Source organism: Loxodonta africana, chromosome 4 (assembly GCF_030014295.1).
Source record: "Loxodonta africana isolate mLoxAfr1 chromosome 4, mLoxAfr1.hap2, whole genome shotgun sequence".
NCBI lineage: Eukaryota > Metazoa > Chordata > Mammalia > Proboscidea > Elephantidae > Loxodonta > Loxodonta africana.
In genome coordinates this window covers 168,961,836-168,975,431 of record NC_087345.1, presented here as the reverse complement: position 1 = coordinate 168,975,431, position 13,596 = coordinate 168,961,836, and the positions used below count along the sequence as shown (strand labels likewise).

General features: G+C 36.1%; 2 protein-coding genes across 8 annotated transcripts in view; one reads left to right on the top strand and one right to left on the bottom strand.

Moving 5' to 3' along the window:
* Nucleotides 1–5,334, top strand: part of MASTL (microtubule associated serine/threonine kinase like) — a 33,932-nt gene extending 28,598 nt beyond the window's left edge. For both annotated transcript variants that reach the window (XM_010590657.3, XM_003410533.4), the window contains exon 12: nucleotides 3,487–5,334. In XM_010590657.3, coding sequence (XP_010588959.1) covers nucleotides 3,487–3,644 — 158 coding nt within the window. In that variant the 3' untranslated portion in view covers nucleotides 3,645–5,334. The remainder of the gene's footprint in view (nucleotides 1–3,486) is intronic.
* An 849-nt stretch (nucleotides 5,335–6,183) lies between these two features.
* The window catches only part of ACBD5 (acyl-CoA binding domain containing 5), a 71,487-nt gene continuing 64,074 nt past the window's right edge, over nucleotides 6,184–13,596 (bottom strand). For 3 of the 6 annotated variants that reach the window (XM_010590661.3, XM_010590660.3, XM_023548849.2), the window contains 3 exons: nucleotides 10,089–10,133; nucleotides 9,658–9,767; nucleotides 6,186–8,104 (listed from right to left, as the gene is read on the bottom strand). In XM_010590661.3, the coding sequence (XP_010588963.2) occupies nucleotides 8,092–8,104; nucleotides 9,658–9,767; nucleotides 10,089–10,133 (168 nt within the window). In that variant the 3' untranslated portion in view covers nucleotides 6,186–8,091. Of the gene's footprint in view, nucleotides 8,105–9,657; nucleotides 9,768–10,088; nucleotides 10,134–13,596 lie in introns of all 6 variants that reach the window. The other 3 variants (XM_023548848.2, XM_010590658.3, XM_010590659.3) reach the window with 3 other exon arrangements.

The following is a 13,596-nucleotide window of genomic DNA, read 5'->3' as shown; positions in this document are numbered from 1 at the left end:
AGCAAGCAGAGAGTTGGGGACCTCGTACCACCACGAAAGCAGCACCAGGAGCAGAGTGCGTCCTTTGGACACAGGGTTCCTGTGCCTGAGAGGCTCCTCGACCGGGGGAAGATTGAGGACAAGGACCTTCCTCCAGAGCCCACAGAGAAAGAAAGCCTTCCCTTGGAGCCAGTGCCCTGAATTTAGACTTCTAGTCTACTGGGCTGTGAGAGAATAAACTTCTCTTTGTTAAAGCCACCCACTTGTGGTATTTCTTTTATAGCAGCACTAGATGACTAAAAAAAAATCATTAATAAGAATTTTTTCATCTGGAACTAATAGAAGGATTCAGCAAAGTGCAGGATACAAGATAAACATAAAAATCAGTTGGATTCCTATACACCAACAAAGAGAACTTCAAAAAGAAAATCAGAAAAACAATACCATTTATAATAGCCCCCCAAAAGATAAAATACTTTGGAATAAATCTAACTAGGGACATATAAAACCTATACAAAGAAAACACTACTACAAGAAACCAAAAGAGACCTACATAAATGGAAAAACATACCATGCTCATGGATGGGAAGACTGAACATTGTGAAAATGTCAATACTACCCAAAGCGATCTACAGTTATAATGCAATCCCTATCCAGATTCCAGCAGCATTCTTTAACAAGATCAGAAACTAATCACCAACATTGTATGGAAAGGAAAGAGGTCCTGGATAAGCAGAGCATTACTGAAGAAGAAGAAAGTTGGAGGCCTCACACTACCTGATCTCAGAACTTACCATACAGCCATGATAGTCAAAATACCCTGGTACTGGAACAACAACAGACACACAGACCAATGGAACAGAATTGTGAACCCAGATATAAATCCATCCACCTACGGGCAGCTGATCTATGACAAAAGGCCAAAGTCCATTAAATGGGGGAAGAGACAGTCTTTTTAACAAATAGTGCTGGCAAAATTGGATATCGGTCTGTTAAAAAATGAAATAGGACCCATACCTCACACCATATGCAAAAACTAACTCAAATTGGATCAGAGATCTAAATATAAAACCTAAAACTATAAAGATCATGGAAGAAAAAATAGGGACAATGGTAGGGGCCCTAATATATGGCATAAATGGAATACCAAACATAACTAAAAATGCAGAAACAGCAGAATATGAACTAGATAAAATGGGACCTCCTAAAAATTAAACACTTATGCTTATCAAAAGACTTCTCTGAAAGAGTAAAAAGAGAACCTATACACTGGGAAAAAATTTTTGACTACAACATACCTGACAAGGGTCTAATCTCTAAAATTTATAGAAAACTTCAATACCTCAACAAGAAAAAGACAATCCAGTTAAAAAATGGGCAAAGGATATGAACAGACACTTCCACAAAGAAGATACTCAGGTGGCTAACAGACACATGAGGGCATGCTTGCAATAATTAGCCATTAAACCCAAACCCATTAAAAAAAAAAAAAAAACCCCATTAGAGAGATGCAAATTGAAACTACAATAAGATACCATCTCACCCCAACATTAGCAGCACTAATCAGAGAAAGAGAAAATAACAAATGTTGGAGAGGTTGTGGGGAGATTGAAACTCTTATATACTGCTAGTGGGAATGTAAAATGGTACAACCAGTGTGGAAGATGGTATGGTGCTTCCTTAAAAACCTAGAAATAGAAATACCATATGCTCAGCAATCTCACAGCTAGGTATATGCCCTGAAGATATAAGAGGCTCTGACATGAATAGACATGCACAGCCATGTTCATTGCAGCATTACTCACAATAGCAAAAAGATGGAAACAACCCAAGTTCCCATCAACAGATGAATGGATTAACAAGCTGTGGTACATACACACAATGGAATACTACACAACACAACAATAAAGAATAATGACTGATTTGCGAAACATCTCAAAACAAGGATGAATTTGGAGGACATTATGCTGAGTGAGATAAGTCAATCACAAAAGGGCAAATATTGTATGAGACTGCTATTATAAAGACATAAGGTTTTCTGTGTGTAAACAGAAAAAAAAAATTATTTGATGATCATCAGGGATGGGAAGGGGAATGTAGGAAAATTACCAAATAGATAAAAGACACGTTAATATTGTTGAAGGGAAAAGCAATACACAATGTGGGGAAAATCAGCAAAACATAAGAAAAAAATGTTTCTCTTCTGTCCTCACTTACATTGTATAAGCGGGGGGCCATCCTGTGCATTATAAGATGTTCAGCAGCATCCCTGGCCTCTGCCCCATAGACACCAGTAGCACCTTCCCCCAGTTGTGACAACCAAAAGTGTCTATAGACATTGGCAAATGTCTTTGGGGGCAAAATTATGCCAATTGAGAACCTCCGTCCTAAAGTAATTTTTAAATTAATTCATGCTGAGTTACTACAACAATTAATAGAGAAATGAATTCTCTGAATGTGAGTTATTTTTGCTATTTTATCCCTTTTCCTATCAGTCTCTTAGTTCAGTGAAAAAACAATTCAGCGACATATTAATCTCCTAACCCATCTCCCCCAGTACAGACACACACAAACACATAATTCTTTCCTGTCTGTGTAGTCTTCTCCCAGTATTTTTCTTAAATTTGCTTACTTCTTTTTGAGCTATTTATTGCCTTAATTGTCCCTTCATTGTTTGATGATTCTGAAGTTTAGTTTGCCTCTCAAGAACCGTTATTGTTTCTTTATGAAGTGAAGGGTTAAGGATAGGGGAAGTTATGCCTAGCAACTAAATAGCAGGGTGTGGTCAAAGAGCATACTTCCATTTTAGTAGGATCAGAGAGGGAAGATGACAGGTAACAATAAATGTTAAATAGGAGGGCAAAGTTTGAGATCTTTTAAGTGTAGCAATACCGTGATAACAAGATCCAGGATGTAGTCATACCGCTACATAGTCAATGTGTTGTGGAGATTTAAGCCAATGAAATCAAGGAAGTCAAAGAACCATGAAGAGAATGTGTCAGAAGTATCATCAGTCTATATGCATGAAAGATAAGCATCAAGCACAGGGAGGAAAACGAAGGAGTAGAAAATGAGCTTCATGCTAAAGTTATCTAGGATTGCAGTGATATAAACAGGTGGCAAGAACTGGAGGAAAAATGCAGCCGTAATTATGGAAGATTAGTGATAAGGAAGCTGCCTTGGAGAGCAAACAGTAAGCCAAACTTCTTTCATTGAGTCAGGAATTGTGTGAGAAAATGCAGGCAGTGAGAAAGCCAGGCTTCTATTAAGGAGAATCATTCACAAATTTAACAAATACAAATCCAAGCACATTTCACGTTCAAGGTGATATACAAAACAACCCAGTGTGCGCCTTTGTGAAGCATGTGGTCTAGTAGACATTCAACAAATGCCTGAAACATAATAAAGTAGGTTGAGATATATGTGTACATGAAACACTGTCTTCAATCCCTATGAAGCAATACTTGGGTAACGGTGTCATGACATTCTGTTTCTTTTTTCCCGAAGAGCTGAAACATCACCCTCTCTTCGGCGATGTAGACTGGGAAAATCTGCAGCATCAGACTATGCCTTTCATACCCCAACCAGCCGATGAAACAGATACATCCTACTTTGAAGCCCGAAACAACGCTCAGCACCTGACTGTATCTGGGTTTAGTCTATAGCACATACATTTTCTTCTTAGCCTACCCTTATGTTGTAGGATAAGTCTGCGTAGGTCCATACTCCTCAATGCTGGACTGACCTAAGGAAAATAAATTATTTTACCCGGGTCAGTGAGCTTTCAATGTGTTAAATCTACCACCAACTTCAGAAGCTATAAAGAATGTCATCAGTAATTTGTCTTAATCTCAGAACTGTATATAGATCTTCAAAGCTTTTTACATCTTATTTATTTTCTGTTGCACTTTATGAAAATGAATGCATCATTAAACTAGAATGACACTATCGCTTTAGAGAGCGAGCGAGCATGAGTGCACTTCATTTTCTTTCTCCTTGTCCACTGATTTCTGTCCATTTCTAGATTTGTCTGGTGTTAAAATAACAAATACTATACAGTTTCTCTTGATTGTGATTTATTTGCACACGATTGTCTGCAAAAGCTATACTCTCAAGGGCAGTCACTTAAGGCTGCATTTGTGGTAAAACTAAGGTCTCAAAAATGTTGCCAGAAAATTCCTTCACTCAGTTGTGTAACTCCTCTGGGAATGAAGAATAAACAAAAGGTCTAAGTGTGTTTTAACTTACTTTACTATGAATACGGTTGAATATGAAATTTTGCTACCATGACAGTTTCTGGCCTTTCTCTATAATAGTATTTGTTTAAAATGTTACTGGAAAGCTTAATTATAGCACTCTTAATAGCTTGTTCAATATTAGTAGAAAAATGTGATGTTTTAAACATACGTGACATTATCAGAGATGGCCTAATCCTTAAAAAACAAAAAATAATTTACTGTGCTTAATAAATACAGTTGTAACATATTTCAGGTAGATCATCTGTCAGCATCATTCAGAGAATTCTGAGCTACTGATTGTTCACCTGTATAATGGAAATAATAAAGGTAACTTTGGAAAGTTGGAATAAGTATAGCCAGATTAAGGAACAAGCAGAGTGGCTTCCCAGAATACCAATCGTATCAGGGACTTGAAACATTACTGATTAAACAGAGAAAATGTACGAGACTATTCCCAATGCAGGAGACAGTGCTCCTGAGTGGAGGTCAAAAAACAGTTTGCTGTTATACATCTAGCATGTGAAGAAGCTACAGTCCCCTGAAATTCTGCAGCCAGGTAAAGCATACCATAATGATGTTGATTGCAAACAAGTGATTTATTATCCAAATTTAAATAACCTAATACACCTCTCAGGATGATGTGGATTCAGGTATTGGTAAGGAAAACCTAAAGGGGACAAGAATAATGGGAAAATGGGAATGGTTTTGACAGTTTGTGTGTATGTGTGTGTACACGTCTTTAAAGAACACTGACTGCCTCTGCCAGTAGAAATTAAAGTGCATCTGTTGCTATATATAATTTTTATTAATAGGAAATAATTTTCATCCCTACTAAATGTTAATACAGAAAACGTTTGAAGAGGTATCCATATGCCTTGGTCTGTTAGAATTAAATAAGGTGAAGCGCATAGCAAACAAAAAGGTGTTTAATAAATGATAATTGGACCCTAAGTGGCCTGCAACTTCTTGGAACACGTGTCTTAATTTTGGGTTTGGGAAATGGTCACTATAGAAAACTTTGCCATTATGCTCCAAAACATCTTGAAAAGCATTCAGATGCAATTGGTCTACTTACCAGAAAGAACCCTCTTACTTTTAGCCAATAATAAACATGCTCAGAATCCAGGAGAGAGTGCAAACATTTACTGTTTTCATAGGGCTCCTTTCAGTTAATACCAAGTCAGTGATTGTTCAGATATGGGCCAGTAATTGTGAAACTTGTCTCCAAAAATGGAGGGTGCCAAGAGACCCCAAAGAAAGAGGTAGGCAACTCCAGTGTGGTAGCAAAGGAGTATTAGGAGACTTATATACAAGGCCAAGTCCTGGGTGGCAGCAGAATCAGAACAGATCTCTGCATCCCACAGTGGGAGGGCAGAGGTTTTACAGTGGTGGTGGGCAATTGTGGCTCCATGCCAGGGGCTTCCACAAGAATGCAAACTGTAGTGAACTAACGGCCACATGAGGGCGCTCATGTTCGGCCTCGCAAAGTGTGTCCTCTTCAGCCATGGATGAGTTATTCTTAAAACTGGAAGATGGGTTGGATTGGGCAATATTTAAAGGAGGGAGCACAAATGGACTCAAGGTATATTGTAGAGGTAGAATCAGTGGGATTTACTGATGGATTGACATGGAGGTTGAGAGTAAGGAGGAACCAAGTTTGATACATAATTTCTGGCTTAGGCATCTAGGTCAATTGTGGTGGTATATCCAGAAGTGGAGGGTTGGGGGACATAATGGGTAGACATACTCAGTTTTAGATGTCAGTTAAGACATCCGAATAAACAATCAAGAAGCCAGTTGGAGACTTCTAGGTGAAAATCGTAGATATTTTCCTTCATGAAACCCCTCAAAAAAGAAGATATGAATTCCTACTATTTATTCTCATTTAATTCTTAGTACATAATCAAAACATACTTCTAAGAGCAACAAATAATAAAAACCATATCATTTCTCATTAATCTTTTATTTTTGTTAGTTTTACATTAAAGAAACAAAAAAGAAGTAGATCATTAAAAAAATACCATAGCTGTCAATTTAAAATTTAAAATGTACTTGTTAACCAAAGCAGTAACACTATTCCCTATAATTATATCTTTATTTTTATATACAAGAACTGTGTGCAAAGTGCTTTTCAAACTATAAATAAGACTTTGGAACAGATACAAACAGTTATCCCTAGAGTTTGTTACCCCGAACTGCTTTTAATGAATTACAACTGCTTACATCCCGAATCTGTACTTTATTTATATACTAAGAGAAGAGCCACCATCTTCTGATACCAGATAGATAGCTAATTTTTGAAAATAATGCCTGATCCACAGGAATAAACGTTATTTTTTACGTACAATTCAGTTACTTGCTTAATTTTTTTTCTTAATAAGTAGAGGACAGTTTTTAAAAAGCAAGTATCAGTAGATCCCTTTAGACAGAAATTTTAATCAAATGGTATTAAAAAATAAAAATCAAGTTACATTAAAGAAAAAATGAGAAAAAAAGAGCCTTGGGAAAAGCATGTATTCTCACACTTTTTTCCTCAGGCAAAGAACCTCCCTATATACTAGGGATTGGTTACTTATTTTACTCTTATTTAAAATACCCTGAACACATGATGCTAAACCCAACACTGTACATTATCAAGAATGCTTGAAAATTATTTGCTATAAAGCCTTTGGATCAGAGAAATCTTTAAAGCACAAGATACATCTAAGTGAGCAGGGAGTTTTATAAGGTATACAGGAAGAATAATTTTCTAAACAAGGTCTTCAAGGATCTAAATCAAAGTCGTCTTAATCTAAATGTGGGGGTGGAGAGGGAAGGGACTTAAATTTCCATTAGTTGGGTATGCTTTATTCATATGGAAGCTTCTGGCCTGCTAGCTTGGCAAATCCTTCCAGTACCCCTGTGAAGTAGGTATATCTCAAATATTATATCCCGAAGGAAAAACTGAGGCACTAAGAGGTTAGAAGTCTAGTCTGTGTAGTTTTCCAGTTGCAGAAAAGTGATCTTCATGTATATTCTTTTTGACTTTTGTAAAAACAGTATAAATAAGTTTTTATTGTATATTTCAAAGCACCCTATGAAGCAGATACTGATATCCTCAGTTAAAGAAAAATGATTACTAAGAAATAAATGCGTATCACTGAATAAAAACCTTATTAATGGTTTGCAAGCTCAGAATACACTTTTACACCTACATTAACTCCATTCTCCATTTCCATCAGCAGGTTATGTCTGTAGTGGTGACTCATCTATAAAACCTAAGCCTAGTACATAGGGCTCTGCTTTCTAGTAGTGATGCCTGCATGCCAGAGTCAGAGTTGTGAATGTCCAAGAAGGATTATGGAAATGAAGTACTCTGGGCAGCCCACAAAGTGAACTATGGAGAAGATTCTTCCAGCAGTTTTCTATTCCTTGGCATGGCAATTCAGTGACTAAGATATAAAGTCAATTTAATCTCATTTGAAATTCACTCCTGGTTTGCATCCTTTCTCATATTTAATTTAGGAAATTAAAATAATACCCACTTATAAATCTGATCTCATTATTACCTTGGAAAGTAGCTAATATTTCCATATAGGAGATAATCAGGTAAATGTATTACCAAACAATAATAATGTCCTTCAAGTTTAAGGGTAGGGTAAATCTATGTATGCTACTTATAACATACTTAAGATTGATTATTCAAGTATCAGCAAAATTAGTCCTTAAAATATTATTTGCGTAGTGTGAAATATATATATATGTACACAAACTACTGGACAACAGAAAAGATGTAATAATCATCACAAACTAAGCCTTTCTTGTGAATTCACAATCCATTTCATTCCCAGATCATCCAGGCCCAGTAGCCCTCTTGAGTTAAACACCATTTTCTTCAGTTCAGTTTTCTTTAAAAAGGAAATAAAAAACAAACTTCTATGAGTATAAATGCAACCTAAATATAAAACAAATTCATACCAAAGAATTCTCTGAATGATAATATAGTTAACAATACTGATATTCAAAATAACACCTTAGAAATTGTCATTACGAAATTACTTCATGTGACTTATAGTCCAATAGGAAAGATCAAGCTTCAAGTGCTGAAATTAACAAATAGCTTTAATAAATAATTTAAATGAATATTCTTCCACTCATATCTTCTAGATTTTTTTGTTTTTTGGCTTTACAAAACTTATTTATTGATGAGCTACCTTAATATAAACAAAGAACAAGAATGACTGAAATGATCCACCCAAAATATCAGATATGTTTAGTTTATCTACTAATAGTTGATCTATTAGTAGTATAGGTTCCTGGGTGGTACAAATTGTTCATGCTGAGTATTCATCTAAAGGTTGGTGGTTCAAACCCATCCAACACATGGCAGAAGAAAGGCCTGGCAATCTGCTTCTGTAAAGGATACAGCCAAGAAAAGCCTACGGACCAGTTCTACTGTGTAACGCATGGGGTTGTCCTGAGTTGGAATCGACTCAATGGCTCCAGGTTACTAACAGAATACTTGGGGCACTTATACTAGAGTGCCACTTATCCCTTTTACATACAGAAGGATAAAATGTTCAGTTTCTGCTTTTGTTATCCAGCTTAGGTATTAGTAACTTGGGTTCTCTGGTACAGGAAAAACATACTCGTAAATATCTAAACTTGTAGATTTTTAAAAATGTGTTTCTATTGCACATATTTAAGAGAGCAGTTAAAAGCTTAGTAGCAAGTGCCCTGTATCTTCTCCCCATCTGTCGTTACTTAATGGAAAATGGTATGAAACACTGAGAAAGTGAGATCAACAGATAGGTAAACAATGATAAAAAATCTGCCCATGCACGGAAAGCGTTTCAGTGTACATAGTGTCCATAAAGAACGCTGTATGGATTTTTTTGAACCCATGAGTTTTGGCCTCAGATTAATTCTAATCCAGACAGTCTCCAGGCACCTTGAGGGATCACAGTCTATTGTCAGACCTATCTGAGGTTATTTCCTGGCATCCCAAACAGGACCTCAATTAGAGTAATCCCTAATTACTGGACTGAAAATTTTCTGAAATGTCAATGTCTATATTTCAAAGGTACAGAAAAGCATGCAGACATTCTTAGATTGATTCTATGTTTTCTTTTAATATTAGCAAAAGGCCTAAAAATAAACATCATACTTTTAGAACATTTTTTCCTCATAAGTCATAAAATATAAGAAATGCAGTCATTTTCTTGTTCAGTCAGATGTTCTCAGGTAAAAGTTGTTCAAGTCTAACAAGTCCCTACTAATCCAGGAGATATCACTTCCGAGGTAGTTTCAGCCTCAGGGTCAGCACAGAATGCTCAGTTATGACAATGTATCTATAAAACAAACCTACCCGCTAACTGCTGCTGAAAGCTGTAGCTACTGTGTATAGATTATAAGCCTTTAGATACCATTCTGAATTGTACAACTTGGCAAATAGTATTACCTTCTCCTTCTTTGATAATATATATGCACCAACCACTGGGCAATAAAAGGCCATATAATAGCAAAAGTTAATGTACCCGGAGACATCTCAAATGGCCACCAACATGGTCTCTGCGAAAATAAAATAAGCTGGTTACCAATCTAGCCTATATTGTATGTCTAAGCACAAAAACATATCTGATTCATAATTATAAAAACATATAAATAATAACAAATCTCACTCCTACTAAAGGGAGGGAGATATTCTGCATTGGAAAGCATAATTCAGTAAGTAGACTTTCTGGAGTACTTCAGACTTCAATAAACACAAAAATTATTTTTTAACCTCTAAGCTCTAAAGGGTGGATTCATTAGGAATGCTTTAAGGGTCACATATAATCTGAATTAGCTGTAACTTATCCGAAACCCCGGCATTTAGAAAAAATCTCTTACCGGTGAGGAGGGCTGACTACTAGTCTGTAATGCTGATGATTTTGCCTATAAATACAAATGAAAGAAATAAAAATTAAAAAACATTAATTTTTCTATTTCTAAATATTACTTTATTCTCTCTTTTTCTGAAAATTCTGCTTCAATTATTCTGAAATCCATACCAACCAAAAGACAAGATCCCTAAAATGGCTAGTCCAATAAATACTTTTGCCACTTTATATTTTATAGTTCAAATTATACAAAGTTATCTAAATAAGGCCTCAAATTAATCTAAACTCTTACTGCTTTCATATTCTTATTAAATTTCTCACTCAACTTTTCTTAATTCCTTTGTTTCCATAGAAATTACCCATTTACAAACACATTTGAGGACTGCAGTCTTGATTATTAAATAAAGCTATAAAAATTATGTGCCATAATCTGGGAAATTCATGATAAGTTATAGCAGAGGAGGTATAAGATACAGAAAGGAATGATTAGTGTAGGTTTTTAAATGAGAAGTAGCATAAACTAAGCAGAATATTTTCAGAATAATTTAGGAAACTCTGGCTTCCAATTTGGCTCATTCCAAACACAAGTTTTTGGTTTGTTATTAGAAATGTATTACTCCAGTTTTTTCATACATTATAATCTCAGAGAAATGCTATGAAGATTAATGAGATCTTTCATTCAATCATTCAACAAATATTTTCTGAATGCCTATTATGTACAAGTCACTATTTCTGGGCACCAGGGATACAGCAGGAAGCAAAATGACAAAAACTCCTGGCCCGATGGAGCTTATATTCTAGTAGAAGGATAAAAAACCAAACCAAACCTGTTGCTTTCAATTCTGACTCATAGAGACCCTATCAAACCAAACCAAACCCACTCCTGTCGAGTCAATTCTGACTCATAGCGACTCTACAGTACACAGTAGAACTGCCCCATAAGGTTTCCAAGGAGCTCCTGATGGATTCAAACTGCCGACCTTTTGGCTAGGAGCCGTAGCACTTAACCACTACGCCACCAGGGTTTCCAGAGACCCTACAGGAAAGAATAAAACTGCCCCATAGGGTCTCTAAGGCTGTAATGTTTACAGAAACAGATTGCCATAGGTTTCTCCCCCGGAGGTGCTAGTAGATTTGAACTGCCGACCTTTCGGTTAGCAGCCGAGTGCTTAACAACTACACCACCAGGGCTCCTTAGTGGAGCAGTACAGGTAATAACAAATCAGTAAAACCTACAGTATGTCAGGTGATGATAAATGCTACAAAGAAAAATAAAATAGGGAAGAGGGATGAGGTATGCCAGCGAGGGGGGAGCTTGAGATTTTAAATAGGGTGGTCAGGAAGGCTTCACTGACACTTAGGCAAAAACCTCAACAATGAAAAACTGTTAAACTGTGTGACTAACCGGGGGTATAGCCTTCTGCACAGAGAGAATAGCAATCCCAAGAGACTGGGGTGGTAGGGGCCCTACTGGCAAGTTTAAGGAAGAGCAAGGAGCTGGTGTGCTGAAGTAGAGTGAGAACAACAGGAAAGGAGGAGCAAGGGCTTTTCAATATCTATTTAAAATTATTTGGCAGTCAAGAGGATTTCAGGGACACCAATATAACTACAGGTTATAGGTAAAAATAAATTAGTCACCTCTGGATATTGCATTAGTCCTTAGATTCACTTAAGGTATTAATAGACACGTTACAGTTCTAGTATACTGAAGCTGTGTACTCCCAACTGCCCAAGGAATCAATACGTGGTAATTATTCTTATGCTACACGTTGTAATAGTGCCTTGTAGGCATAATAATATTCAACCAAGAGATTTACCTTGTGGCATTTTTCCAGACTAAATGGAATAAAGAATTCATTTACAAAATTGGGCTCCCTGGTATCTAATGACTTATCCAGGTCACATTAGTCAGTGTACTTTTGAATGGAACTCAAGGTGACCAAACCCAAATGTGAAAGACGCTACTTCTCCCCAGCAGCTACTAACAAATGCTAAGGTCAAATCAAGCTATTACATGGAACTATAAATGGATTTTACAAAGTAACAAATGGTCTGAAAGGGCAAATAAAGAACCCAAAAGACTCCTGCTTACAGCTAAGAAGTAACTAATACTACCTGTATAAATAGCATGATAGTTTTTTTGCTTAAAAGATATTTATTCATATATGCCAAACAGCTCTTACTATTGTAATGTGAACACATATGCATGCAGACGTGTATATACACACATACATAACCCAAATCCAATCATTTTGTTATTCTGTGGCCAGAGAAATATAGTCACTAAATTTTAAAAAATTCGATTTGAGAGAAAAAAATCTCATACAATGGTAACCATTGCAAAAGAATATAAAAAACAGAGACTTACTTAAATTAGGCCCTCTCCAAGGCAGTGAGCCTCCTGAGGGAAGGAACCAAGCTGTCTTACCCTCACCAACATCATCGTTGTTATCATCTCATCTATTACTTCAGGCCTACTGTGTTGTAGGCGCTGTACTAAACACTATTTAATCCACTGAATAGCTCCAGAGGCAGGCACTATTAATATTTTCATCTTGTAGATAAGGAAACTGAGGGACAGAGAAGTGAAGAGTCTAATCGCAATGTTAGTGAGAGGCGGAGCCCAGATTTGAACCTGCAGTTTACTCCCAGGTTTGCTACACTATACTAGCTGCCTTTTCACATTTGTATCTTTTGCCTAGAAAAGTACCTGGGACATAGCTGTTCAACAAATATTTACTGAATGAGTAAATCTAAGGAACCATTTTATAAGATATCTCAGGTGCCTTACTGTGGTAGAAAGCGTATTATTTTAGAAATCAGGAGACCTTAGTTATAGTCCTGGCTGTGCTGCCAGATTAATGTTCCCTCTCAGAATCTCAGTTTTTTCATCTGTAAAGGTGTTGAACCAAGTTTCCTTCGGTTCTATGTCATTACTGTTCTACTATCAATTTATTTCTTTTATGAGTCACCCGAATGAATTATGCAAGCCTTAAGGAAAAAAAGTCTTTAACACATCAGAATTTTTTTTAATTTCTTTTACATGAGACAAGAGGGAAAAAGTAAACTTTAAAAAAATCAAAGGAATTTTAGCAGACTTCTAGTGCCATCAAAGACAGTGAATATATACAAAGTACTCTTTAAAAAAAATACAGAACAAAAAAAATAGACTGCCAGCAATAACAATGTTTAATACTCAACTAACAAATGAGGTTTCCTACACATTAGCTCTGTTTTGCTTTCTTTAAGATAATTCTGTATTACTTATTTTATTTTATTTTTTTTAGGGATAGTCCTGATGGGATCATGGACCTTAAATACTTTTCATTTCTTAAACAGAAAATAGTAGAATTTTATTATTAAAAGATACAAGTGAAATTGTTTATTTCATATCAACAACCTACATTTACCTGTATAAACAAGTTAATGTCATTTAAGACACTGTTCTTAACCTCTTTTGCAACCTCTTTGTTGAGGATTTGATAAAGGCAATAAACCCTTTCCCTTCAAAGATGCAA